General features: G+C 35.3%; 1 protein-coding gene across 10 annotated transcripts in view; it reads right to left on the bottom strand.

Moving 5' to 3' along the window:
• Positions 1–26,898, bottom strand: part of RFX3 (regulatory factor X3) — a 295,722-nt gene that overhangs the window by 38,688 nt on the left and 230,136 nt on the right. For all 10 annotated transcript variants that reach the window (XM_059924798.1, XM_059924794.1, XM_059924802.1 and 7 more), the window contains 7 exons: positions 25,752–25,871; positions 14,844–14,965; positions 12,998–13,110; positions 8,535–8,650; positions 7,943–8,097; positions 3,856–3,953; positions 385–534 (listed from right to left, as the gene is read on the bottom strand). In XM_059924798.1, the coding sequence (XP_059780781.1) occupies positions 385–534; positions 3,856–3,953; positions 7,943–8,097; positions 8,535–8,650; positions 12,998–13,110; positions 14,844–14,965; positions 25,752–25,871 (874 nt within the window). The remainder of the gene's footprint in view (positions 1–384; positions 535–3,855; positions 3,954–7,942; positions 8,098–8,534; positions 8,651–12,997; positions 13,111–14,843; positions 14,966–25,751; positions 25,872–26,898) is intronic.

Here is a 26,898-nt window from a genome sequence, read left to right as displayed (position 1 = left end):
TAAGATATGTGTTATAAAATGGAGAAAGTAAAGCCCAGAAGAGTTAAGTAACTTGCCCAAGACCCCACAGCTAGTAGATGAAAGAGTTTCATCTCCTGCCTACCAAACTTCAATGACTGTGGTCATCATTACTCTATTAATCATTCAGCAAACCCTGGTGACATATGTTGCTGTCTAGCACTATAAATATTAGCAGACTTTAACTGCAAAACAGAGGAGGAGTAAAGCCATAGCTGAGTAAAACTCTCCTCTTTCAGGATATTGTGAACCTAGATGTGCCTGTGAATTGATGTAACTTTGAAAAGAAATATGATGATCCTAATTAAGAAGAAAAAAATTGGATACCTTTCATTAAAAGACACGTTTTGAAAGAAAACAGAGTACCTGGACATTGGCAAAGTCGACACGGTTGAGGTCATTGAGCATCTGGTTGATCTGAGAAGTGTTCTGAAGCACTGCACGAGCTGCCTGGGCCAGGTGATTGAGCGACGTGTATCTTCGCAGAGTCTGGGCAAAGGCACTTACAGCTGCAACCTGTAAAGAAATCCAATTAAATTGGGATTTCTTTTTTCCCCTCCAGTAAAAGAAACCACCGCAATCTTCAAATCTTTATTCCCTTGCCAAATTTTAAATGCTTCCCTCTGATACTTATTTCAAATTCATTTGGTGAGAGAGCTTACTTGTAAATTATAGCATTTAAACCTCTAAACCAAGTATTACTTTCCTTTTGAGTAGGCTGAGGTCAAGGCTAAAACAAACTCCCACATTCTTCGACATCTGAGTGCACCATTAATTAAACCAGTCTTGCAAGTAGCTACTAATCCATAGCAAGAAATGATTTAGTTGAGACAAGTAGGAAAAATGTTGATTTTCATTTCTTATTCTCTGTACGACAGTCAACTACAAATTAAGCAAATAAAAATTTTTTCCTTTTACTTGGAAAACCACACTATCCAGTCCCACTTTTTAAACTGGATTAAAAAACATGCTTTTCAGAGCACTGTCATTAAGATGCACTCTTTTTACCTTTATTTTATAGAGGTGAAATAGGAGTGGGTAATTCTGAGGTGAAATAAGAGCACTCAAAGACTTTATCAGCAAATACATAGCTAATAAACTTATCGGATACAAGCAACAAGAAGAACTCTTCAGAATTTGAATTTCTGTAAAAGGGCTATCCAGAAAAATCTCCATTTGTCCTTCAAAATGTACTTTCCAGCCTTCTCCATTCTGTTCTGTGACCAGGAAGACTAAACTGAATAGATTACATTAACTGCCTCTCTTGCCCTTTGGCTTCCAGTTGGGTTTGGCCAGTGAAAGTCACTGGTAGGAGACTGAAGGATGGAAGAAAGTAGTCAAAGTATTCATTCCCTCACAACTTCTGCTCTCTCCTTCCTAAGGCCACAGTTCTGGAGGAAGGAGAAGATCTGATGCCATAATCACTTCTTTCCCCTTCAGACCTAGGGATGGGCAGGCTTCCCACTATTGCTAGTCCTGGGGTGCTTTACCATTCCTCCTTGGTTTTCTTAACTCTTTTCACACGTTTAGAAACAGACCCTTCTTAAACTCTATTCAATTATTCTCCCCTTTGGATATACCATTTTTTTCCTGCTGAAACCCTGAACAAACTGGGTTATATTGAAAGATAGCAAAGATAACGACAAAGAAAAAGTCTAGGTAAATATCTAAATCTCATGATCTCATGAAAATTTGTTACTTGCATAGCAGATCTAATGAGGACTTTAACATATTTACAGGAATGACATTAAATCACTATGGGTATATAACAAGCAATTGATTGAACAGTCAGTTGGCTGAGCGGTAGAAGGTGTTCCACAGGCCAAAGGATGCTCTGTCTTGATAGTGAGATGTTTCAGGACCATGTGGAACTTGGGGGACGTTTACATACCCGCAAAGAGAGTATTTCACATTTTCTCATCTCTGTGGTTTATACTAATCAAGGACATATCACGTTCCAGGCACTGTGTTAAATGCCTAACATACATTAGCTTGCTCAATTCTCATAAACATTCTATTAGACACATGTTGTGACTTAGGGAGGTTAACTATCTTGCTCAAGGTTACACAGAAATTACAGTACAGTGGTGGGATATGAATCCAGGCATTTTGATAATAACTTTCAGTCACAACCTCATTATGCTGTTTCCACTGTCACGCTAGATCATCTTTGTTGATTAAATGCTCAGCTGAAAAAAGGCTGCATGTCCGTGAGAGAGGAATAGCAGAAGGCACCTTCCACCAAGGTAAACCACCCAAATCAACTCTGGAGATCAATGAGATGGCCCATATTGCAGATGGATTTCTACCACATCCACTTTGATGACACTGGGGCAGGAGGTGCTTTTAGCTGTTTGAAAGTATTGTTATAACTATGACTGACTTTGCAAGTTGGAAAGCATTCCTCTGACCATCATAATCAAATAGCACCTCCTTTATTTGCCTACCTGAACGTGGCACTCTAGAATAGCACTACCATGGAGAGCTTTCTGCAATGATGGAAATGCTCTACATATGTGTTACCCAGTATGGTAGCCACTAGCCACATGGGTTAAGGTGCACTTGAAATGTACCTAGTGTGACTGAGGAAGTAAATTTTAATGCAATTTAATTAAATTTACAATTTAAATAGCCACATGTGGTTAGCCCTACTGTATTGACAGCACAGCTCTAAAGCAACAATCTACGGTGGGCATATCCACGAAATGTGTCCTTCTATATGTTTTAGAGATAGAATGTGTTATTGCAAACCTTAAGCTGAAGCAGACTTGTGCTATCACAGACTTGTCAGCTACAAGAGCTTCAATCACACTCTCAAACTGAAACCCAAGGCATATTGCTGGCGTCTGACAGTAGATACAGACCCTGACAAAAGGCCACAAATGTGGTTTTTGTTATCAAAGTTTAGACAGAATCAGTCCCATCTGTCATGTATGTTCACAGATTAACCTAAAGTAACATGGTTAGTAGGGGACAAAGTGGAGAGTAGAATTCATATCTCTAGCTAAATAATCCACATTCCTGAAATACACTCATCAACTATGAGATAACTGTTCTCTTTAAGAAATGATTACTTGGGCTTCCCTGGTGGCACAGTGGTGAAGAATCCGCCTGCCAGTGCAGGGGACACGGGTTCGAGCCCTGGTGCGGGAAGATCCCACATGCCGCGGAGCAACTAAGGCCATGCACCACAACTACTGAGCCTGTGCTCTAGAGCCCGCCAACCACAACTACTGAGCCTGCATGCCACAACTACTGAAGCCCGTGAGCCTAGAGCCCGTGCTCCGCAACAAGAGAAGCCACGGCAATGAGAAGCCCGCGCACTGCAACGAAGACCCAACGCAGCCAAAAATAAATTTTAAAAAAAATTTATTAAAAAAAAAATTACTTGATTCACAAAAGCATTCTCCAGTGTTAAAAAAACAAAACATCCTGAAAAGCAAATGGTTATTAATTTACATTTCGGAACACAATGAGTATATTAGGGGACCTAAAAATCTAAAACTCAAATGGAAACCATTTGAACATTCTAGGCTGTTCTTTTCAATATTTGAAATTAAGCAATCTTAAATATACATTTTAGAAAAGGGATGATAAATACACCACACCTAAAATGTTTCCTTAGTCTCTCTGAAAGGAGTATTATCAAACAACATATCTTGTGCAAGTTCTTTACCACGTGGTTATAAAATACAAATACAAAAATCAATTTAAAAAGATTTAATTTATTATAATATTAATATTCTACATAACATCATTTGATAGGACAGATTTAAAATTCATAGTTCAGAACGATTTCCTAAACACAAAAGAAAAAGCAAGGACATAAAAGTATACCTTGGTTTGTATCATTCTCTGTGGAATATTGTTCATGGCATTGGAAAGCCAACCTTCAAGGCTTTTTGCAAAATTTCGAATGGCTTGGGTCAAGGCACCTAAATGTTAAAGAATACAAGCAGAACGAAAAAGATACCAAAGAACATTAATCTTTATGCTAGAATAAGGGAAAACATGCAAGCACAACATGTGAAATAGCACAGACCTTATATTATCCTCATTGACAAGATTTTATTTAACATTATTCCTAACTTTGAAAGAATCCAAATATTATATCATGGGCTTGTCTTTTAAAGCTATTTTGTTCCCAGATACTTATGATACTTTGTTGGGAAATGAAAACATTCAAACATTTTTGCTTATAGCAACATATACCAGTTGTGAATATACTTATGGAATTTTTTATCTTAGACAAAACACTCTTTTCAAAAACAGCTTTGTGCTCAAAGGCTAAGTATTTTCTTTAGAAATTCTTTATCTTGACTTTTTTCAAGCTCTTAACCTATTTTCATTTCTTTAGTTAAAAAGAAAATAATGCAAAGCTTTCTCTTTTTTTCTATGCACCTCTTTACATTAGAACATGTCAATTAGAGTAGTTATCTCACTCGTGTTGAAAAGTAAGGTAAAATTAAAATTGCCTGCCTTGATAATTCTGGATAACTATTCTCCATTTCACTGGCAGGTAGCGATAAAAGAACACTGTGATAATAAAATTGCTGTCACAGAGACCAATATTCTTAAGATATTCCTAAAACAGTCCATTCCATATTCTTTACATCTCTGTTAAAACCTGAATAGGGATAGGTCCCATGAGATTAGTTTTTATGGTGGTCATAAAATGATTAGAAGCATTTTCCGTTAACAGGGGTGATTATGACTATTTTATAAGAACAGATTTGCTTACTGAGATGGCTGTATAATAGGAAACAGAATTCTTCTCTTGTTCAGCAAGTAATTCAGTCAGTAGCATTTTATTTCACCTGTGCCCAAGGCTCCACAGTGTAGGGAGCAGTTTTAGACATTTAATAAGTTAGTGTTTGAAGCACCCACAACAGAAAATAAATCCCTGTGGGTTCCCTATAATGTGGGTAAGTCTTACAATTGGTAGTCCACAATAAGAGACAGAGAAGTTACATTTTTGTCCAAGGCTCCCAAGAATGTTAATGATGGGATTGAATTCCTTGGTTTTTCTTTCTGTGCTCAAATGAGTCTGACATGCTTCTTTATTACTTTTGTAAAAGCAGGGTTAGAAATAATTAACTTACTCAAATTAATTGCAAAAGATATAAATTTTACTATTCCAATAATAAAAACAACCAATTTTTAAAAATTATTTCTTTAAGTGGTCAAATGACAGAAGAGAGACTGAGATGGCTACATTTTGATTAGGAAAAACACTCAAGAAGTGCAGACTTTTAACCATGAGAATCATCTATTGGAAACACTGAGTTGGAAATTTCTTGAGAACTAATTTTTTGAAATTTCCAAAGCTTCTCACTTCAGCCAAAAAGAAAAAAGAAAGAAAAATATTTTTCTGTTGTATTATGTACTGGAACCATGGAGGGCAGGCATGAATGGAAATGAAAAAGAGTGGAAAAAAAAATTAAAGACCCTCTTTGAAACTCAGTAAAATTTTGTACAAGATTCAATTTGGCTATCTGTATTATGTAGTTTTCTATAATTAATATATAATAATTACTTAATCTGAAAAAAACAAGAACTGGGAAAAGTTACTTTAAAAAAATTTAATATGGGTCTTGTTTTATTTAGACACATTTAATGCTAGGGAGATTGTAAAATAAAAAAATATGTTTTGTATCTCAAATGATTGTAAGTTTTTCCTTTTTTGTACTAAATGACATTTTGGGTCACCTTTCATTATAATCATAAATTGTACATTTGAGTGTTACCAGTTGAGTTCTTACACAATTTTTTACACTTCACTTTTTTTTCCCCGTTTTCAGATAAATGTATTTTAGAGTATAGTAGCTTCAAGCTGACTTTAAATTAGTGTGATATGCAGACTTTTTTGGCTAAAAAAAGGAATCCCATCTGGACAGTAAATGGTAGAGTGAAGTACTAGTAGCCAGGAAAATTAAATTTTCAAAAATAAAATTAAGTTCGTTCTCTCTATAGGGATTCATGTCAGATCAAATTGTGCAGATTGACAACTTTTTCTCATGAATGGATGGTTAGAAATTTAAAACTACTTTAAAGCTAACTTGTCTCAACCTGCCTATGATTAATATTAAAATGCATACAATCAGAAGATAGTGATCTACACTGTATTTTAAGCTTTATTTTTGTTAAGTCTTGTTATAGAACAGGAATTAAAATTCCAAATTTACTTGGTAGGGTGGCACCTTAATGCATCTTGTAATTTCAGAGAAACTGTAAAACTATACTCATGAGATAATTCCTGAATTTGAGTTGTCTGAATGCAGAGACAAACTACTTGACAAAATAAAATGGTTTTCAAATCAAAATTTGCCAAAAACAAAGGTCATGTGTATTGTGTGCTTAAAAATTCTGGGGTTTAAAGCCAACTACACTTGATACATGATTTAACTTAGGGAACTGCTGAGTTTACAAGTTAAAGTCTTGTGATGTTATAACATAGAAGCAAGAGATTTTAGAATTGTTTAATGAATACTGATGTTGTTGACTGGCCTCAAAAAAGAAAGCATTCACTGACACCTTTCCTTATATCTCATGAGAGAAATTTATGTTGGTGGCAAGATGTCATAGGCTAATGAGCTACCCTATGCAACTTCTCTTAAACATCTCTAGAGATTATCACTCAGAGCACAGGAAGCAAGACAAAAACAGGAAAATCAGATTCTGGAACATAAATCAGTAGAGAATTTACACGTTGAAATTTTCCATGACAACATCACTTTTAATCAATCTTTAGTCAGGAAACTTGGTGCAGATAGGGTAGAAAATATTAGTAATTTATAAAAATGTGAGACCATGGCAGCTGGATTTTTTAAAAACTAATTTCTATACAAATTTATGTATGTTTATGTGTGTGTTCATTGATATTATATGTAAATGTATGTCTAAGCATATATTTTAAGGTGGTAGGGAACATATGAAATAACTCATATCTTCCACTGTTATCATATTTTAAAAAAGAAAGTATAAACATACAAATGTTAGTATCTTCACCATTTCTTGCTAAATCCCTATTTAAATATTTTCTGGAACAATTTAACACAAATTAACTGTGAAGGGTGTACTTCGAGTACAAGGCTGCTAATTTTACAAGCTAAAAGATTGCTTTTACCTTATTAATGTCACTGTAGAGTAGCAATTCTGTTCCATATCTTTAAAAGTCAAGGTTACTAGTAGGTGCTCATAAAGATGTACACCTAAAATCATTTCAACTGCCTCTAACACAAGTATCCATGATGGCTTTTATATTGACACTTGCAAAAAATAGCTTTGTTTGCAACAGGGTAGTTTAAAAAACACTATCACTTAAAAAAGTAATCTAATTTATCTATGTAATTCCTATTTGCTTCATGGCAGGAATACAGTGCTAGTGCAGTTACATTGATTTTTCTCTCAAAATGCCAGTTAAGCATTACTGTTAATGGAAACTGCATTTGTAGTTCTTAACATGATGTCGGTGACAAAGTAAATGCTTTTATAAAGAAATTCAACTTCAGTAGAAACCAAGATAAATTCATTTCAAATCAAAAGCAAACATGAAAGAGGCTGGTCTAGCAATTACAGATTTCAAAAATTCTGGGCTTTATGAAGGAAACCTTTTCCTTGGGTAGAATGATTTTCACATGGTTGACTGGCCTGGGAGTGTTCTTGCAATTAGTCATTGGGGCTGTCACATCTATAGGTTGTCTTTTTTGTCAAAAAGAAAATGAAAGATTGAAAAACAGAATTTTTCCCTTTTTACTACAGTTTTGCTCTAGGCTGCTTTCATGCAATACTCTGTGTTGCATGTTTTCTATTTGGCAAATTTAATGAGATTAGAATCACTCTAGTTTGCAACGTCACTACCCAAAACTTCCTGGGTGGAATGTATGAGAACAAAAGCATCCGTACTTGTCTGCATTTAACTTACTAGGAATAGGTCTAAGGACGTCGGGGATGAGAATCTCCACCAAAGCCTGGTACATCCCATGGTCACAGTTACACATCCATTTCAGGATAGACTCATGTTTGCACAGAGTTATCAGCTTTGCTTTCGGAAGTCGACTTTCTATTTCACTCAGATTGCTGGTGTGAATAAATGTAGCAAATGAATAGATGGCAAATGAGGATAAAAAAGAAAATGGACTTTAAAAATAGTTTTAGTTTATCAAATATTACTGAGGTTAGAACTATACCACCATTGCCCTGGTGCCACACGGCTGGATATATATAACACTCCCCCAGAGCTGCCTATGCACGTTAATACTTTCTGACGGTATGAAAGGCAGATATGATACTAATTCCATGAGGATGAAATAGTTCTACTGCAGTCCCCCAAATCAATATAAATGGGAGCTATAATACACACGCTGAAACCTCAAAAGAGTAGTTTGTGGTTTATTTCAATCTATTCAATTAATGTTATCAGGTAAGGTTCACAACTGGTATACATATCTCTAATTTGTTAGCTGTGACATCTACTCAGCCATGAAAATGAATTGGAAAAGCATATTGATTCTGACCTTGATTCAGTAATGGTAGTGCCGTCAGTTGGAGTAGAGGGAGAATAGCGCCAGAATGTTTGCCACAATTTTTCTATCAGGCTAAATTGAAGATTCACAACAACGTCCAATATTGCCTAAAAAACAAAATGGTTATTGATATTACCTTACAAAATTTCTTATGGGGATGTGTGAGGAGTACATACTGTAACAAGACTTAAATGTAAAGATACTTTTGGGTTCATAAATTAATATGGTGAAACTGGACTAAATTTTGCCAATGGAAATGGGAAAACAAAAGAGATTAGCTAGGAAAAAAAGGGGGGAAATAACTCTTAAATGATTAAGCAGGGTAACTTGTATTCCTCCCAGAATGACCTCACATCCCACCGTTACTTTTTCCCCTCTTTTCTCTCCATTTTCACGCTTGCTTCCCTAACTTTTCTTTCATTCCTTAACCCACTACTTCCCTGGTTCCCTTACTATTCTCAGATCCACAGGGACATAGAACATACATTCAATTCACATCAGTCTTTACTGGACTAGCTGTGTCCACTAGCCATAAAAAAAAAAAAAGCAGAAGAGAAGGGTATGGAGGTGCTTGTGTATGGCAGACGGAGTTAGGGCTAAATCAGCTCTGGTTAGGGCTGCTGACCATGGGTTCTGGAGTGTTCCTAGCCAAGCAGAGGCTGGGGGCAGAAACTACAGAGTCAGGCTGACCTCCAGAGGGTAGTGCCTGTCTTGGCAGAAGAAAAGCACAGCACACACCTCTCTGTGGTCACAGAATGGCTTACATTCAATCTTCTCTCTGCATACACCCTTTAGAGAGAAGCTATAAGACTAGCCCCTTTTCTAACCTTGGGGGTGGGGGCCCTCACCTCCTCCTTCTTAATTTTATGTCTTAGATCTCCAGCTGCATCAAGGACATTTTTTTTTTTGATGATGCTAAAATTTGCCACTTTCATTAACTTTTGATGATCATATTTAATTTCGCCCTGCCATTGCAATTAGTCTGCAAATTCGCCTTCAGATAAAAAGCAGTTATGGGCTTCCCTGCTGGCGCAGTGGTTGAGAATCTGCCTGTCAATGCAGGGGACACAGGTTCGAGCCCTGGTCTGGGAAGATCCCACATGCCGCAGAGCAACTAGGCCCGTGAGCCACAACTATTGAGCCTGCGCGTCTGGAGCCTGTGCTCCGCAACAAGAGAGGCCGCGATAGTGAGAGGCCCGCGCACCGCGATGAAGAGTGGCCACCACTCGCCGCAACTAGAGAAAGCCCTTGCACAGAAACGAAGACCCAACACAGCCATAAATAAATAAATAAATAAATAAATATTAGGGAAAAAAAAATCCACACTGCTAAATTAAAAAAAAAAAAAAAAGCAGTCATAAAACCAAAACTTGTTTGTACAAAGATCACGTGATTCTGTGATTATTTTCAGTACAAAAGACAAGTCCTCAGTATAACGTGTTTGATGTCATCAGCATTGAGAACAAAAACACGTAAAACAGCCCCTTCAAAATCTGCAAAATTCATAGAAGCTAAGAGACAACAAGGGGCAATCGAGAGAATTAGTCTGAACATTTAAGGCAGAAAGAGGAAACTGCAACTTTGTAATTCTGGAGTCTGTGCTACCCGTGTAGATCTGGCCCTGTGCATGATACAGAGAATAACTGATGTTCTATACAAAAACACTCTGAGACCAATTCAAGTATTAAGCAAAATCTGTTTGGGGGCATGTTCTGGGAGCTAGTAGGAAATGTTGCAAGTAGTTGGCAAATGAAAATGGAGGGAAGGGGACTAATTAATTAACATGCTCCCCACCCTTTAATATCAGCAACAATAAAAACACAAAAGCAAGCCCTGGAAGGAAAGGCATCCAGATGTCCTTGCTCCCAGGCAAAACCCAAAACCTTCTCAGGAGGCAAATTATTATAGCTGCTTTCCCAAATGTAGTTTAGGCACATTCTGAGAGATGTCTATTAATGAAGCAATTAGTAATATCTGATACAATACCTTACATATTTCTAGCTATGAGATTGCTGTAAGAACACTACGCATATATTAAAAGAAAAAAATGACTGTCAGAGCATCTTGTGTAGAAAATTATATTTGTTCCTTACATAACTAGTGATACTTCCAAAATATCTTTGATAAGCCAACTGTGCGAATTCCAAATAACAGCCAAAATGGGTATATTAACCTTTCTTAAAAACATAGATTATAGGAAATATGAAATAAAATAAGGCAAGTAACAAATTCAGTGCACCTTAAATTAAGTATCTCTTCAAATGAAATAATCTCAAATAATTCTTCTGAAAAGGACATTCATATCAGCCACATTTAGTCAGTTTTACAAATGAATAAAACATTTTATCATTTGTCCACCCACTTTTAAATATGTTCAAACTGAAATGTATGCCAAATATAGTTTAAAATAATCCGTATTCCACTGGCTTAGGGCAAACAACCATTTACAGGACTGGATCCGAGACTCAGGCACCTGTCCTTGAAAAGTTTGGAAGTGTGACAGGAAAAAATAATTAGAATTCTTCCTTTTCATATATGTCTTTATGCCCCATGAGAGATGGCATGAACACTGGTAACTCTGAAATAAATGAGGATCATTCTATGAACTGCCATTTCCCATGCAGATTAATTACTATATATGTTCATATCTCTTCATATAGAGTATTCCTGACAATTAATGAAAATTTTGTAATCCAAAGAATATTTTCACCTTATTGGGGGAATTTTTCATTTAGATTAATTTTTTTTTAAACATCTTTATTGAAGTATAATTGCTTTACAATGGTGTGTTAGTTTCCGCTTTATAACAAAGTGAATCAGTTATACATATACATATGTTCCCATATCTCTTCCCTCTTGCATCTCCCTCCCTCCCACCCTCCTAGATTAATTTTAATGTATATTCTTTAGTAATGTAAATAATCATGCTCCAAGTTATATTTTGAATAAATATGAGAAACTTAAAACAATCCAAATTATATTTGTGTAGGCGGGGTTGCTTGAAGCAAGGTTCACCTGAACACAGAGAAATGAGAAACTGATTAGAGAATCTTTATGTAAATCTTCATTGAATATACATGATATTCATGCAGAAAGAAAGAAAGAAATTTGTTTCTAGATAGGTAAGGATCATCCAGAAATTCTCTAATATTGGGAAAAGCAGTCAAAGAGAAAAAGATAGTAAGTGTTTTTCATCATAACAAGAAATGCTGGGAACAACAAACTGGCAGGACATGTTGAAAAACACTTCTGGCACACAGTTTGTTAATAAAGAGAGAACTTGCCCTTGGTTGTTAATAATCTAGCACCCTTGACAAGTACTCAGATTCACTCAAGCAGTTCTTATTTCTGGAGTCGGAACAAAAATCTGTGAATGTTATGAGCTGAGACTTCTCACTGCATACTGCATCATCAGCAGTCAGGAGGACTGCCCAAGGATTATCTTTTACTTCTAAGTAGATCATAAATAGCCCTGGAATAAAGCTACTTAAGTTCTAAACAGTTCCTCTTTCAAAAGGAGGGGTACTTTAGAAGACTCTTATTGCAATCTGTTATCTTCCTTCTACCAGGTGAGCTGCAGGTGCACGCGGGCTTGGAGAGAGTTCACCTCCTGGAGACAATGTAGCCAATTTTGATATAGGATACTCAGAAAGGGAGTAGGAGTAGGGATGGAAAACACTAAGAGAAAACTCAATTAACCATGAAAACAAAACAAAACTAGAGCCTCAATGACCCCTGGAAGGAACACCTAAAGTGCTTTATAAAACATTTCTAGAAAATAGTTTTGATAGAAATACACACTTATGGTGTAAAATTCAAAAGGTAAAAAGAGTATATTGAAAAATTAAGTCTCTTTCCCCTGACTCCTAGTCACTAAGTTTTCTTCCCAAAGGCAACCAGCATTAATATTTTGTTCTTTCTTCTGGAGAGATGTATATAACAGGTTCTTTTTCACTCAAATGATAGTATATTATACTCGCTGTTTTACATCTTGCTTTTTCCCTTAAAAATAAATCCTGGAGCTTGTTCCAAAATGTACATTTAGAGTTGCCTGTTCTTTTTAATGGCTGCATAGCATTCTACTCTATAGATCATACCATATTTTATTTATTCAGTTCCCTGTTAGATATTGAAGTTATAAGCAATCTTTTTCATTAAAAACCATAATGCAACAAGTTCCCTGTACACTTATCTCTTCCCCTACATGTAAGCATTTTTCTAGAATGAGTACCTAGAAGCGGAATTGCTTCATCAAAGGATTCGTATTAGAATAGGCTAAGAAGATGGAAAGTAAAATTTGTTCTCCCTGAGACATGAAGAAAAGATAACTTATTAGTGCTCAAAGAAATATGAAGTAACTTCATCTGTCCTCTAGGAATATGTTTGATTATTTTGCTTTAGCAAGTTGCCTGGCAAAACCTAGCACGTGCCCGACTATGTTTGAAAAGACTTACCTCACAGTGCTCTCGATAAAGACTCTGCAGTGACTTGATATCCTCAAAGGTAGTACCATCTGGCAGAGAAGAGATTTCAACTTCTCCAAACTCTGGAAGTGCTCGAGATGCATCTGTTACCATGACAACACAACAGAAAAACAGTTATTGTGGATGGTGCCAATTACAGATTAATGAGGGCAAATTTAAGAAGACTAAAAAAGAAAAAAATTTAAAGGTCAGTGGTCCAAAAAGCAAGGACTTTTCATATTAGTATTTTATAAACAAAACTTAGCAGCAGCAGCACAAAAGAATAGAGAGGATACTTTTAAAATTCTGGAGAAACTGAATTTTCACTATGATTATATTGGAAATAACATATCTCAGTGTCTCTCAATATAGGACCCCTATGATAAGAAAAATACCTTGAGCTGGCCAGTATCAATTTTAGTTATTTTTATCATTATATTACTTAGGTATATAAAAATAAATCTAGCTTTAAACTTATTATGCTTATACCTCTCATATAGTCATAAACTAAAAGACCTACAAAATAAGTACAAAGAAACCTAAAAAAATAACATTAAACTTAACAACATTAATTTGATATGATAGATGATGCTGTTGTCCTGTAACTAAATTACCTCTTGCAACATGAATATGGTATTGACTGCTGCAGCGCAGGATCTTTTGAGTTTGATAGCCCTATACCAACACATACTTCATGATGGCTGGTTCTCCCATTATGCTTCTATATTCAAATGAGCTGTGAAACTTTCCTATACACGGAGCACTGGGACATCATTTAGCCTTCCCTTGGCATGAAGGAGCAATTTACATAGTAAGTCTCTCTCTGTTCTTTTCTCATTGGCTCTGGACAATTAATGTAATACACTTTGGTGCCAACCTTATGATAAATTCAAATACAAATGCGGAAACTAAAATTGCAGAACAGCATTCGTTCTAGTCTTCCAGGTAATCCAGAATATGCTTTTACTTTTTTTAAAGATTATAATTGAAATAAGGACACAAAATAAAAAATATAAAGATTCTTGCTGAGAGCTCAAGGGTCTACAAGAATATACTTGAGGACTCTAGCTTGGGAATGCTGCCATAATGCTTTCAACTTCAGCAGCCCTTCTGACCCCAGAGTACATTTCAGTTGTCTTTGTCAGAAAGTGCACATAGACACATATACACACACACAGACACATACACACACGCACTCTCTGAGAGCTTCTACTTATCTTGATCTGTTGTACCGAAACTATGCATGTTCATCTCTAGAAGAGCTGTCAATTAAAGTGCCATTTTTGCACCTTTAGCTATGACAGGAATATGCAAAATGTTCAAGTTCCACTTCCTTAACTCTTTAAATAACAAGAAACATGTATACCATCTATAAAATTACAAAAGTAGGAAATACTGTGATCAATTTAAAAGAATAAATTACTCTTTAAAAGTTTATAATAATTTTTTCTAATCTGAGACTATATGCATATGCCACTTTATACGCAGGAAATGAGAATTCTTTTTGGCACTTCAAGTTACTACTGAAACTACCACACAATTTTGATCATAAATGCCCAATTAATACAAATTCTGGAAAACAATTTCATAGAAATGAGCTTTTAATTCATATGCATTTAAAAGTTCTACATAGCTTGAGATTTTTAAAAATAAGCTCTTTTTCTACGAAAAAGTAGAAATGAACTAGAACTATCATATAATGTGCATAGTTTCAGCACACAAAAAAAACTATGTAATTAACATCTGTAATAGACATTGTACTTGGAGAAAACACTGCCGTTGTTCTCTTGTTTTCAAAATCCTGATAGCAACTAATATGCATTACACCTTAACATACCTAAAAACTGTTGATGATGTTGACTTTGGGCAATTACAGTTTGCTCAACAGATGTGCCTGTCTGTTGACCACTTCCTGTGAAACCATCTGCAACCCCATCCACTTTCTGCATAGGCTTGTACCTAAAAATATTAGATGGGAAGAAACAAATAAACCAAATTATTCCTTGCTTTTTTGTACTACACAAAACTCCCAAGGCATTCAATTTTGTTCTGTCTTCTTTAATGTCTTATGATAGTTGTAAGATTTTCTTCCTTGACAGTCTCATAAAGTTAGGATGAAGAAATTTTTGAAATTGTAAAAAGGAAAAAGAAGGGGAGGGGCTCAGGAAGGGGACCCATTTTCAAAAATTCAGAAATTTAGCTAAGAATGAAAGTGTTAGGAGGTATTTCTTTGGACAGCAGTAGCAAAGATGTCCATGATTATAGTTTTAATACACAGTTTGAACATAACTTTTAATGGCCAATGGATCAAGGGAGAAACATGTTAAATACATTGGGATGTTAATCTGAATTAGGATCTAGGACATTGGGCCTGAGAAATGTTAATGAATGGCTTTCATTTAGTTAATATCTCCAAAATATGATTCAGCCTACAAATTCTACCATACTGTTTTTCATATCACCTAAAGCCTCCCATGCATAGCAACACATTCATCTCCTCTGACTCCTGTCCACATCTGCAAATACAAAGACCATAAGCATCAGCTTGCAGCAAAATGCACGCAAAAATCCATCTACAAACCTAGGTTATCAAATTTAAAAAATAAAAAGAATCAAAGTCAGCTACAATTATGTATTTATATTTAGGTCCTCGTTATACAAGCTCATGAACTTTCCGTACTGCTAAAATAGAGAAAAGATGCTTCAGCAGCATGGGCAAGAAGGAAAGACTGCTTGGGAGAGAAATACCACATACAAAAAATGCATAGGTAAGTCTCCTAGGATAAGCAAATACAAAGTAAGAAATAAGCAGCAACTATAATTTCTTCCTTCTCTAAGATTTCATATATTTTTCTTCATTTTAGAAATTTAAAAAAACAGATAAATGCAAGAAAAAGTTAAAATCTACAACGAGCTTATTACCTAGAGATATCATCATGCACTTTATGTTGTTTGTCCTTCCATTTTTTCCCATTTCTAATTATATTTATAAACAGAACCACCTAATATTCTCACCACCCAGATACTTGACTCGTACACTGATACCATAAGTTAACTGTATCATTAATATGAAGTTACTGTGAGTAACAATGTCCCCACTACATGAACAAGATACACTCAAAGATGCCTGCACTCTGACCACAGACAGGAAATGAACGGACCTGGTGAAACACTGCACAAACTAACGTTGAGGTTGCCTTAGGAAATGATTCCATCTTGAATGTTATTAATTATGACTTAGATAAATGAAATTTCCACGAAAAACTGCAAAGTCACTCATAATGACATTTACATGTATTTCTTATGTGATAGCATCTCACAAAGGACTATATGAAAAGCAAAAATAAAGTCAGAAGATGAACAGGGTGAAAAAAGGGTACAGCACACTCATTCTTGTTATCATTTTAGTGATGACCCTGTACCACCAAAATGTTGGTTGTTATTTTCTAATGATATAAAAGAACTCAAACCTATTCTTTTCATTAATGGGAAAAAAATCTGGAATTACTCTTCAATTGGGGCCACACCAAGAGATAACACAAGGGTTAGTATTGTGATGTGCTAGAAGTGCCATTTATAAAAAATTGAATGTTTTTCTGATTTTTTTTTCCTCCTTAAAGAATCATCTTAGAGAGGCAAAAAAAAAAAAAAAAACCTTTGTGAGGCAAGAACTTGGGGTACTTGTGTGGGGCAGCAGTTGCCAACCATTCTGTTCTAGAAGACTTGAGTGATTTTATCTTTAGGGAATGTATTTAGGGACGCTTTTGTCCTCATTGATCCATTCCAGGTTTCATTTGATTTTAGCCTCCCTTTTTCAGCTGTGAAGTTTTATATCGCTAATAAAATAGGCTAAAATTGTTTAAACATGTTTCTTCATTTACGTTAATGGAGTTTGGGGTTCATGGAGTTAATAAACAAATGTGGTTAAAGGGATTTGAATTATTTACTCTGGAGAAGAGAAAAATGGAAGTATTTCCTATAGTCTTCAATTATACTAACTTTCAGTATAGGATGAGATGGTAATTATTAGACTTTGCCCAGCTATGCTTTATCCTGCACAGCGTCTAATATACTACAGATGTTTAATAGGCACAAGTATCAAGGACGGTAAAAGGATATGACATATATTCGTCTTAGACTGACATATAGACATCTTACAGATGCTATGTCACTATCTACTTGCACATAGTGCTTAGCAAGCCTGTAGTCTGCAAGCAAAATTATCTGCTTCCTTAGAAAGATGTAGACAGCAGCAGTTCCAAACGAGAAAGAGATTTTTTTAATAAGCACTCAAAGTCACAATACATTAAAATTAATGTATGATTATGCTTAATAATAATGATATTGAGTGGGAAGGACTGATTAGAGGTACATTCTATTACACAGGAGATGGAAAATACATCAAGATTAGCTTGTAGACAAAAAGGAAATAAGCTGATTAATTCTGGAGAAACTGTACAGGTCAGTACTTAAGAACAAATCTTACTTAGGAGAGGTGAAGAAAAAAGAAAAAAAGAAAATACAGTCAGAATTGTAAAATGAGAGGTCTAATTCTAAGCGCAGAGTAAGGGTCACAAAGTGAAAGGTAGATTGAATGGATTGGGCGAAGATGCACTATGTGTATCCATTCTTGCTTGCCTGGGTTAGCAAGAATAGGACCTCTATAAGCCAGAACCTTCCATTCTATCTCTTTAGAGAAAGGTGTGAAGACAAGTTTGGGAGGGCTTTGTGACATAAAGAATGACATCAGAAAGGGCAGGGATAGGGCTCATATAAAGAACAGTATTAGTGTGGGCCTATAAGTATGAGAGAGCTTCCAGGTAGTGTTGACTTTTGCTTTTCCTGCTTTAAGTAGTGGCATATCCGCAGTGTATTGCCTGGCACTGTATTGATACTTAGAAGGAATCACCAGAAATTAGAAATACTGAACTGAGGAAAGCTAGATGTTCCTTTTCTTGATGTCCTGTCTAAGGAAAACATCCTATCCCTCCCATCACCTCAGAGGGCTGGGGCTTCCCAGAGAAGGAGGGAGTTTAACAGGAAGTTGAACAGGCACATTATAAATAAGCTAAGCAAATAATTGTGGTAACTGACTCTTTTGGAAGAAACAGTTCTAGATGATATTATATTAGGTTTTGCAACCTAATTGTATATCAGTATCTGGGTAGCTTTCAAAAAAAAATTCAAATGCTAGGCTCACCCTAGATCTACTGAACAAAATCTTTGAGAATGGGGATTAGGAATTTTTTATTTTAACTAGCTTCTCAGGTACTACTTAAGTAGCCTGCACAGAACTAGACCACAGGAGCTTCTCAGACCAATAATAAATTCCTTCAGCCCAATGTTGTAGAAATACAATTATAACATTAGAGAAAAGTCATTTTTCATAAAATAAGTCATCATTTCTCAATTTTTCAATAAACTACATTTGGAATGTAAATAACTATCTCTGAATGGATGGTGGATGAATGAATGAATGTATGAATGAATGCTCAAGTTAACATTTCATTTTATCACACCATCAATTGATCTTAACATATAGCAAATCTATTTAACAAATATTTATTGAGTATTTACTATGGGTAAAGTATTGTAGGGGGATGACTTTGAAAAGGCTGTGTATAAATAGAATTTTTCCAGGATGTTTTTTAATATTCCATTGACTTACATGATAATCCAACATTATCTTAACTCTGATTGAATTTCAAGTGACTTTTTAACATTGAAACACAGCTTTCAGATTTCCTATCTCTCTCTCTCTTTTTTAACAGAAAATAATCACTATTTAAATACTAAATTGTAAAAAAAAGATATGTTTTCTACTGAAAAAAATTCTTTGTCGAATCTTTTAAAAAACTGAACTCTTCAGTATTTAAGAATTCTCTGCTTTTACGCCCATTTATTTTACAAATTCATTGTTTTAGAATAGGTTTTCTTATAGTAGATTCTTAGTGCTCTTGAGCTGTGTGCGCTCTGAGAAAGACCTGTACTACATCAAATGAAGAAACAGCTCTTGGTTTCAAAATTAGTAAGAGGCAAATGATAATTTTAACAGCTTGCAACTCCCTGGGCAATCAAAGCTAAAGTTGTTAATGATTAAGAAATCAAAGAAACTCTAATACTTTAATAGCTGAGCGTATGCCTGAAACCTGTCACTAACACAGGAACTTGGAAAATTATTAGGAATCTTCCCCCATGGGGTTAGTTATAGCTGTTATTTAGAACTTGGACAGCTGTAACTCTACTGTAAAATAATATCTAATTCTGTCAATAATCTCACACATAAAGACACTGAAGGAGTCCAATGGAAGGCAAAGAATGGTATATAGTTACCATCACATTCAACTAACAGTACCAGGTGGAAGGATTTTCAACAGACTAAATGAAACATTTGGAAAACGACCTTTGAATCAGGTGAAAAATGCACATGAAGGATGCAAAATCTGAGCTGTATAGGCATTTAGAATCATTATTATGTTTATAAGTCTAGAAGGTACACAATCATTTGATATGCATGACAATCAGGACAAAAGGCTAAAATTTTCTGCTGGAATCTTGAGATTCTCTTTGGAAAAATTGTCCCAGAAAATTTGTAGATGATTTGAGGTCTGAAATGAACTAAATGATATAAACATGAACAGATCAGAAGAAAATAATGTTGAGTGCCATCTTTTCAGAATAGTAATGAACTCCTTGATGCCACACTGAATACTTCTATATCTAAACAACTTCTAACATCAACCCTGCTGGTTAATGATAGTTATTACATCTCTTCAATCCTTGTTGGTGGCTCTCATAGTATTTGTCTTGTCATTAGCTCTACATCTATAATTGGGAAAGGATAGGAGGAAAAATTCAACTCAAATGGGGATATTTGTATTAATTGCATCAGTTTTAGTAGGAAATGTGGGAGAGGTAGGGAAGGGAAGAGGTTGAAGCTGTTGCCTGAAATAAAAGTCTATGGATCATTCATTCATTTCACAAATGACAATGTGCTCACTGCTCTCCTAGGTGCTGAAAATGCAATGTTGAAAGAGGTAAATAAGGTTCCCTTATCTCATGAATTTCATTGAGTTCTCCTAGTGTAGGTAATTTAGGGTTAACTGTATAGACCTGATATATTCTTGCTACAAATATGTATGACACCTTTAGGATACTTCTTTTATCTACAGCTGGTCCTTCCTGTTAAACTGATCCTACAGGAATGCTCCCACTCTTCCTTTATTTGGAGAATGACAACCTGACTCCACCTGATGTCAAGACAGCAACAAAAACGAAAAAGGGCATCTGAAGCTCTATCTAGGAAAAAATAAATTAGTGAGCTTCTTGCATACAGTAAAATTAAATGAGCTTCAGTTTCCTTAACAGTAGATAATGATATAGTTGCCAAATGAGATCTTGCACATAAAGTGCTTATTGATGAACAATTTACAAGTTCAATAAATGTTCATCAGAAGGATAAGTGGTGACTGTTAGTATTAACAAACTTTACATGAATGACTATACTTAATAATTACTGAATGTGATTATTTATGATTCTCCCATCTTCAATGGAAAATATATTTACAGCAAGGACTTGCTGCAGTGGCAGTGAACATCAAATACCTCAGTGCCAAGATTCCTTGTTTGTCTCCTAAAAGCCAAATGCAGATACCTGATCATCCTCCCACTAAAGACTCCTGCCCTCCTGCCACCCTCAGCTGCCTCAGAGCAATTTACCAGCCCTAGATGCTTATCTCTGTAATGACCCCAGGGAATTTATGGCCAGGAGAGGAATTGTTAACTATTAACATCAATCCCAGTTGGAAACCACAGGCCTGGAGGTATAAAGAAATGGAAGCCAAACTTGCCCAATTGCCAGGCTCCATTCTTCTCCAAAACAGCCTTATCCTTAAAGAAATACTTTCTAAAGAAATATTTTCTCTAGTGCATATAGTATAATAATGATAATAATTATTATTTTATCCTATCACTTGGATATTTCCAGTTATAAAGCCCTTTATATACTTTTTTCCACTTGAACTTCAAAATAATCTTTGAGGTAGTCTATTATTATTTCCATTTTGCAGATGAAGAAACTGAGGTTCAGTGAAGTTCAGTCACACACACTGAAGTGCCAAAGCAGCCTGTATTCAAATCCCTATTTCCCACCTTTAAATATAAGGTTCATTCCACTAATCTATGAAACTATATTAAGAAAGGTCTTCAAATGACAAAGGTTCTTGTCCTCCCTCCTTAGGAACACGCATGCTTTCACATCTGTCTACAGCCAACTAGCCTTGCTGTCACATCTTTCCAATTGGCCTCTATTTTCCTCTCCTCAGTGCCACAAAGATTTCCTCTTTCACAGAATCCAATTCCTATGAAAACACCATTCACAGAGGCAGAAAGTGGCACATTTCCTCACTTATTTAGGACATACTCAAGTGTGATTTTCCCCTTAAATTTTATTACATGTGCACGTTTCTCTTTGGGTTATATTACCTCTTCAAGGACGGAATTCTTATAAGAACAAAGACAAGAGGACTGGGTTCTTGTCCTGGTTTCTATATGATCGTGGATACATTATCTATCCTTTATGGACTTCAGTTTTCTCATCAAGAGGATGAGGTGCGCTAGGTGACCTCTCCCTTCCAGCTCTAACTTTCTATGATTCTGTGAATTCTCTTTTAGATGTGATGGACATATTCTATATGCAACCATTGATTGTTATGTATTTGTTGAAGGAATGATATATGCAGTTTAATACTTTGAGAATGGCTACTGGGATCAAACACAGCCAAGCACATTGTCAAACACACTTGGCTCTATTCCACCACTTTTGCTACTAGGATTTGGAAGAATAGCTGACATACATGGGCCAACACTCTCTGAGTGCTTCTTTTAAATATTAGAAATAAACTGCAGCAAACATTTTTACTTAGTTTGTAAAGCTGAAAATTACTCATCTCCTTTTTGCTCTATAATAACCTAATTTATTTATTGTCTAAATTAGGGTAAGCAAATTAGTCCATGAGTGAATTTCCTTGAAAACTGAAGACTACCTCATTTAAGTGCAGAAGTTATTTTCACATGAAATATTTTCAACAGAAGGTATTAAAAGAAACCAACTATTACACATTCTCCTGTTTCCTTAACCAGGGTAGTTAACCTCTTCTTGATTACCTATAATGTCATCAACATGCCAAATAGTTATTACACTGTGTTAGACTAGATTTTAGCCACTATAGGGATACTTAAAGGGCCTACTGGAATGCCTAGGTCTATGTGTCCCTCCAATGAATGTGTACAGACTGCTGAGTTGAGTAACCCAAAAGTGAATCGAAGACCCTTGTCTACTTATATTTCCTCTTGTCAGCTGTTATATCTCATGATTGCCTATGAATCAAGTGGGCTCTAATCTGCTCCTTTATTTTAGGTAAATGACTTGAGGATGGCTTCATCTTTTCAATTAAGCTAAACTAAGGGCTCTGTGACATCTGTTTTACAGTCAGAAGCTGTTTCCATTTATTTCCAGACTCATGGTTATGTTCCCATATGGTGGTGTTGCTGGGAATCTGATTTGTAGATAAGGGGAAATTTCCTCTACTACCCTATCAAAGCTTCAAATGAGATATCATATGGAAAGGAGCTCTAAAAATTATAAAGCTATGCAAAACAATAACCATCATTAATGCTACAACTACAATGATTCCAAACTTATCAGAAAAAATGTACAAATTTTTATTTGATAAAATAATCACTGCATATAATTGAATTTTCTTACTATAAGAACAGGTGAAGCATGTACGTTTATACTATGGAAGATGTGCACATATAGATGCATACAAAAAACCTTGAGGCATTTAAACAATTTGAATATTCCAAAATATTAAATACTAGTATAAAATATTTTAAACCTTTCAAATGTCACTTGTACTTTAACAGGAGAATGGCAGTCTCTTCTTATGTGAAATTTAATATATTCAGTAGAATCATTTGAGTTTTGGAATCACCTTATTTTATAAGCCATAAAACAAACAGTACAATAAGTCCCTTTTTCATTGTTTTCAACAAATACTCTTAACCCTTGCATCCAGAATCAAGAAGAGACACTTTTCCTCTCCTGTCCAAGTGTTTCCTCTAAATGCGGTAACTGGCTTCACTTAAGACCTATCAATGTTGCCAGCGATATAATCCTTCAGAGAGACAACAGAAACCTCCCTCTGTCCTAATCCCAGTGAGGGGTTGGTGAAGTTGATAACACTAACAATGCAAGCAGTTATCCAAGACACCATTCCAAGAGCAACTGTCCATAATCCAAAACTTGTACCATTAAAAAACAACAACAACAAATTAAAGGAAGTTTCAGTACGTCTTTGGTTCGCTAACATTCTTATTTCATAAGAAAGCAAACACTATAAGAAACTAAAGTTGGTACAATTTATGAATATTACTGAGAATTTTATATCACTTCTTAAATACAACCATATTATGTCTAATTCTAAAAGCAATAATTACTATACTTATATTGCAGGGTTTTCATGGCTCATTAATCTTTATAGCTCTGAAATTTGTTTCATAAGGAGACCTTTGTAATTCCTTGGTCTTGCTTACCTAACCCAGGCTTTGTATAAAGAATGTCCCTTGAAGGCTTCCATTTCCATGAAAACTTGCTAGGATTCTTTGCAGTGAAATCACTGGACGAAGTAAGTTTCAGCTGTCTTGGGTGCAGTTTACCAAGGTATTGTTCATATTTAAGTTTGAGTATATATTATTTTTGAATTAATCTTTTTTTCTTTATTGCACCAACATCTCCAATGTGTAGCGCTGCTATGCATGAGCGCAGAGACCACACCAGAAAGTAAAAGCTATGGTATTGCCACTAACAGGTGGAAACAATAATGGTAACTCACAACAACAACAGTTTATTCCACTTCACACAAACTCTGTCTCCAACTATACAAGGGACTGTTTTATGGCTTTTTTTCCCCAGAGCCCTTCTTAGTATATTTCACTGACTATACCTCAAAAAACAGGAATCAGCAATTTAAAAAATAAGTTTGAGAAAACATAATAATTTATATAATAGCCAATCTTGAACTGACTCTTCAGTCTTGAATACTTGCACTAGAAATTATGACTGTGTTAAATCCACTTAACAAGTGTCTTTACTGCCAGTCTCTTCCCACTAAATATGTCTTGCCCCAAATCAAAAAGTAATCTCTCTAGAAAAAATTTGAAAGTGTCATTGTTTTGCTTGGAAGCAAGTCTTTGAAGACTTGCACAGTATCTAAGCACAAAGAACAAACTCATTAGCCTCATATACAACCAAATTCCTTCATCTATGATCCAAACTACTTTTAAAATCTCATCTCCCGTTAAAGTACCCAATCTTCTTCTCAATTATTCTCCTGCAATATCAACCTCACCAGATCAGAGTGCATTCACCAAAGACGTCATGGACTTTACCTCTCGGTGGTGATTTTGTTTACATTATTCCCTCTGCCTGAATGTTCCTCTCTTTTTCTGATCCCTCTAATTCCCTACTCAAATAGCACTTTCTCTGTGAAACTTCCCAATCCTCCCTCTCCCAGACTTTGCTGAAATAGTTCAGCAAAGTACTCCAATAGTTCCTTGATCAAAGCTTTGTTTTAGCATTTCTTAGGTTGCATTACTTAAAAAAAAAATTCCCATGTGCCTTCTCATCTAATTTCTTAACTCCTCAAAGGTAAGGACTGTGTCTTATCTCTGCACACAGGGCCTAGCACATGGTAGAGACTCAATTGGTGCTTGCTGACTAAATAGATAAAGGACTACGGCGTGATATACTTTTTTCTCCAGCAGCTACTTGGAACTAAGGCTTCTCATTAAGGTAGTATGATGTGGAGGAGATCTCACCACGGTGACTCACCATCCCAGATCAATGGCTTAGGGAGACTGATCAATGGATTAGGCCAACTGCACCAGGTGCAGTTCTCCTTTCTCCTACCTAATTTTCCATGTTCAATTGAAAAGAAAAACTGTAGCTACTGTCATGGTTGAGCTATACTGGTAAAGAGGGAAAGATTTTTCACTTTACTCCAAACTGTGATATAAGTCACATGAGACAGAAGGCCCTTGGCTATGTAGCAGCATTATGGGCTTGTACAAATCATTTAACCTCTCTGGGATTTATCTGAAAAAACAGGGGTCTTCATGCTTTGACTGCCACAAGGCTGAGGGGCCAGACTAGACTGATGTATTTTTCAATTCTAAGATCTATGATTCTATTCATCCATCCATTCATCCATCCATCCATTCATGAATGCTTAAGATCTCTTACAGCTCTAATATCTACAATTATACATCTAGGAAAGTTGGAGTCAAAGAAAATGTAAGACGTCCCAAACATTCTGCAAGAATTTATACTGTCAAAAAGAATGACCTGAAGGATATGCAGATTAACAAGTAAGAAGCTCATGAATACTGACAAATTTCTCCAGATGCTCCTTACGGTTTGTGTTTAGTTTCCTTATCTGAATAGTTTGGGATGTCACATTTACTTAAAGGCGACAAACACGCTGTCTGATAAGTAATTTTAAAAGATTTGGAAAATAGAATGAAATTCTAAATCATATTTGAGAACTGTCTGTAGTGAAAGCATGTCAACAATAGCGACATTCTTGCACACTTAGGTATTTGTTCTACTTGTTCAGAAAAAAGGAGATGGAACATCTAAAGAAATACATAGCTTTGACATGTCAATGATAATTCCAGAGTCTACCTTTGTTTCTGTTGCATGGGTTGTTGTCTCATAGCCATATACTGCATGTCTTCTTGCAGACGATTAAGAGGGGAATCTGGCTTGACACGAATCCCATAGTAATGGTACTTGGAGTTTCCTCTTCATAAAAGAACAATAAACAGAGACACAAAAAGTCAGTCAAGTCAATATTAATCATATAGGATGTCCATTTAATTTCATATTTGGAAAAATTAGATACAGGCAAAATATTAATGTTATATATTTATGATTTACCTGTTCTGGACATCTGTATATTTTTATGGTGGCTACATTTGAAGAATCAAAATAAGATTCTGAATCAATCAATTCAAGGTCCTAAGAAAAATCTTTCCTCATAAACTTTTGCTTAAATATTAGTCACAATCCATTTGCTCGATTTAAGTTACATTTTATTTTCAACTTTATATTTTAACTATAATTTAGAAGATTAGGTTAACAGGATATTCATTAACAGGATAAAGGGTTGCACACTAACTAGGAATTTATTATCAAGGGGTTATGCAGAACAAAGAGAAAAAAATCTTAATTCTACTGTCTTGGAGAAGTCCTGTATTTTTCTAGTTCTATTACTGCAGGGATGATTAAGATAACTTCACTGATACAAGATGTTGTGAAGTCTATTATTTAATATTTTGAAACCTAAAAAGAGGCAGGCATTTAATCTATTGATTTCAAAACATATTTTATTAGTCTCTGTTTTTGTGGATTCATATCAGTTTTTCAAACTGAATAAGATGTGTCACAACAGACATGGGGAAATTTCTCTGTGAAAATGGCAAATTTCCACCTAGATAAAAAATGTCACAACTTCCTCATGTTCATGAGAAAGACCATATTTGTTATTAGAAATGACAAAGTTTTACTCTGAATGAAATTTGCAAATTCTTGCAAAAATAACATTTTAAACATGTAAATTTTTGCAAAGAGAAAATAGTAGTTTTTCTCAAGTCTATATATAGCAAGACATCAGTGTTCTTTCCAACTTTTTCTTTCATTTACAAAAAGAAATGCAAGTGGAGTGTGGATTCAATATTTTATATAAAAATAAAACAGAATTTTACTTCCAAGATTGAAGAACACATTAGATGAATCCCATATATTTGAAAAGACATTAAAATCTTATTAT

The sequence above is a fragment of the Balaenoptera ricei genome, chromosome 6, assembly GCF_028023285.1.
Source record: "Balaenoptera ricei isolate mBalRic1 chromosome 6, mBalRic1.hap2, whole genome shotgun sequence".
Lineage (NCBI taxonomy): Eukaryota > Metazoa > Chordata > Mammalia > Artiodactyla > Balaenopteridae > Balaenoptera > Balaenoptera ricei.
Note: the sequence above shows the minus strand (reverse complement) of the source record. Positions and strands in the feature narration are given on the sequence as shown.